This window comes from Tarenaya hassleriana, unplaced genomic scaffold, assembly GCF_000463585.1.
Source record: "Tarenaya hassleriana unplaced genomic scaffold, ASM46358v1 Cleome831, whole genome shotgun sequence".
In the NCBI taxonomy this organism is placed as follows: Eukaryota; Viridiplantae; Streptophyta; class Magnoliopsida; order Brassicales; family Cleomaceae; genus Tarenaya; species Tarenaya hassleriana.
In genome coordinates, this window is record NW_010970755.1 from 2,641 (window position 1) to 4,141 (window position 1,501).

Consider the following 1,501-nt stretch of genomic DNA (forward strand, 5'->3'; position numbering starts at 1 on the left):
GCTCTTCCGTACTTGGCTACACCCACGGAGGTGCAAGCTTCATTCAAGGTGCCGGGTTTCAGCATATCGGATTCAAGTACAGAGAAAAACCCTGTTCTTAGCCTTGGTTGAGGAGTCAAAAGCTTCTTGCCACCTACATGTACAACCCATCATGATAAACTCGGATTATGATTCCAAAGAATCATCGGACTTCGACCAGAAATTGGGTAAGAAAGCGCCATGTGTTAGTGTGAGTAAACTTAGATACCCAAACACCAAAATCTGCTAACTTAATATACAGTTTTGTTAGCCAGAATCAAAGTGGTTTGCTTGTGCGAGTAAAGCTTAGTCATCCATGAAAAAATTCATGCTTTTTGAAAATTACAAAGATAAATCCTAGAGCATTAGTAGTATTGGCAAAATTGGTAGAATTGAATAAACTTGCCAGAAAGCGTAAGAAATCTGATTTGCTTTTGTGGTGAATCCGGGTTAACCTTCACGATCTTCGCCATCTGAAACGCTTCAAGCTCCGCCAACTGAACAAGAGCTCGAGTTTTGGCAATTTTCTCAGCGGCCAAACAAAACCCAGAACGTACAAAAAAACAATTCAAGATAAAACGGGTGAATTTACGCACTTTGCCTGCAGCGGCCGGCGCGCCAACGAAATTAGGGATACGATGATGAACGGGTCTAGGGTTCATGGCGTAGTTCCCAGCTTCCATCAGATCCCAAATCCGCTTCCGGATTACCCATTTCCACGCTTTCGGGTCACTCTCCGGACCCGACTCCATCTCCTTCCTCGCCGTCTCCGCCATAGCCTCCCTCGCCGCCGCGTCCATGCTCAACCTCTCGGCCTCAAAAGCAGAGGCGTCGAACACCAAGCCGTCACCGCCGCCACACTCCAGCTTGAAACTGGAGATATACCTTCGCCGGAGTTCAAAATCAACAGAAAGAGAAATCGGCTTCTGGGAATTGATGACTGAATTGAACCGAAATTGAGGGCAAAGTTTGAATTGCGATGATAATCTTATCATGGTTTGGTCCATGGAAACGTGCAATTCTGGTTTCGGCTCTTCGACGCGTGCGTGGAATTTGAACGACAAAAGATAAGAAATCAACGGCTCAGATCTTCCGAGTCTATTTCCGCGGGAAAATCTTCCAAAATTACCAAACAATCCATCAAAATAATGGGCCAAGTCTAAGCCCACAATGTGATAAAAATATGCTTCATAAATCAATCGGCCCAACATGGTAATTATCCGCACGCTTTCACGTGCATGCTTGTGATTTTGCCTTCGTACGGGTCAACACTGTATTGGGTCTATGAGCCATAATACGGCCCATATAAAGTGTATGTATGTATGTATGTATGTATGTATGTATGTATGTATGTATGTATGTATGTATGTATGTATGGAGGTGGGGCCATTCGTGTGGAATCCACACTCTTTTATTATTCATCTCTCACTAAATGTTTTATCTGAAGTGCTTTCCCATTCAGCAATCCATTTCTTCTGTATTT

At 43.9% G+C, this 1,501-nt stretch overlaps 1 protein-coding gene across 1 annotated transcript in view; it reads right to left on the reverse strand.

Annotated features, from left to right (window-relative positions):
- The window catches only part of LOC104803355 (5-formyltetrahydrofolate cyclo-ligase-like protein COG0212), a 2,948-nt gene extending 1,888 nt beyond the window's left edge, over window positions 1-1,060 (reverse strand). Inside the window, exons 1-3 of the mRNA XM_010527282.2 lie at window positions 615-1,060; window positions 425-515; window positions 3-133 (exon numbers count right to left, since the gene is read on the reverse strand). Of these exons, the coding sequence (XP_010525584.1) occupies window positions 3-133; window positions 425-515; window positions 615-1,025 (633 nt within the window). The 5' untranslated portion in view covers window positions 1,026-1,060. The remainder of the gene's footprint in view (window positions 1-2; window positions 134-424; window positions 516-614) is intronic.
- Between the last annotated feature and the right edge of the window lie 441 nt (window positions 1,061-1,501).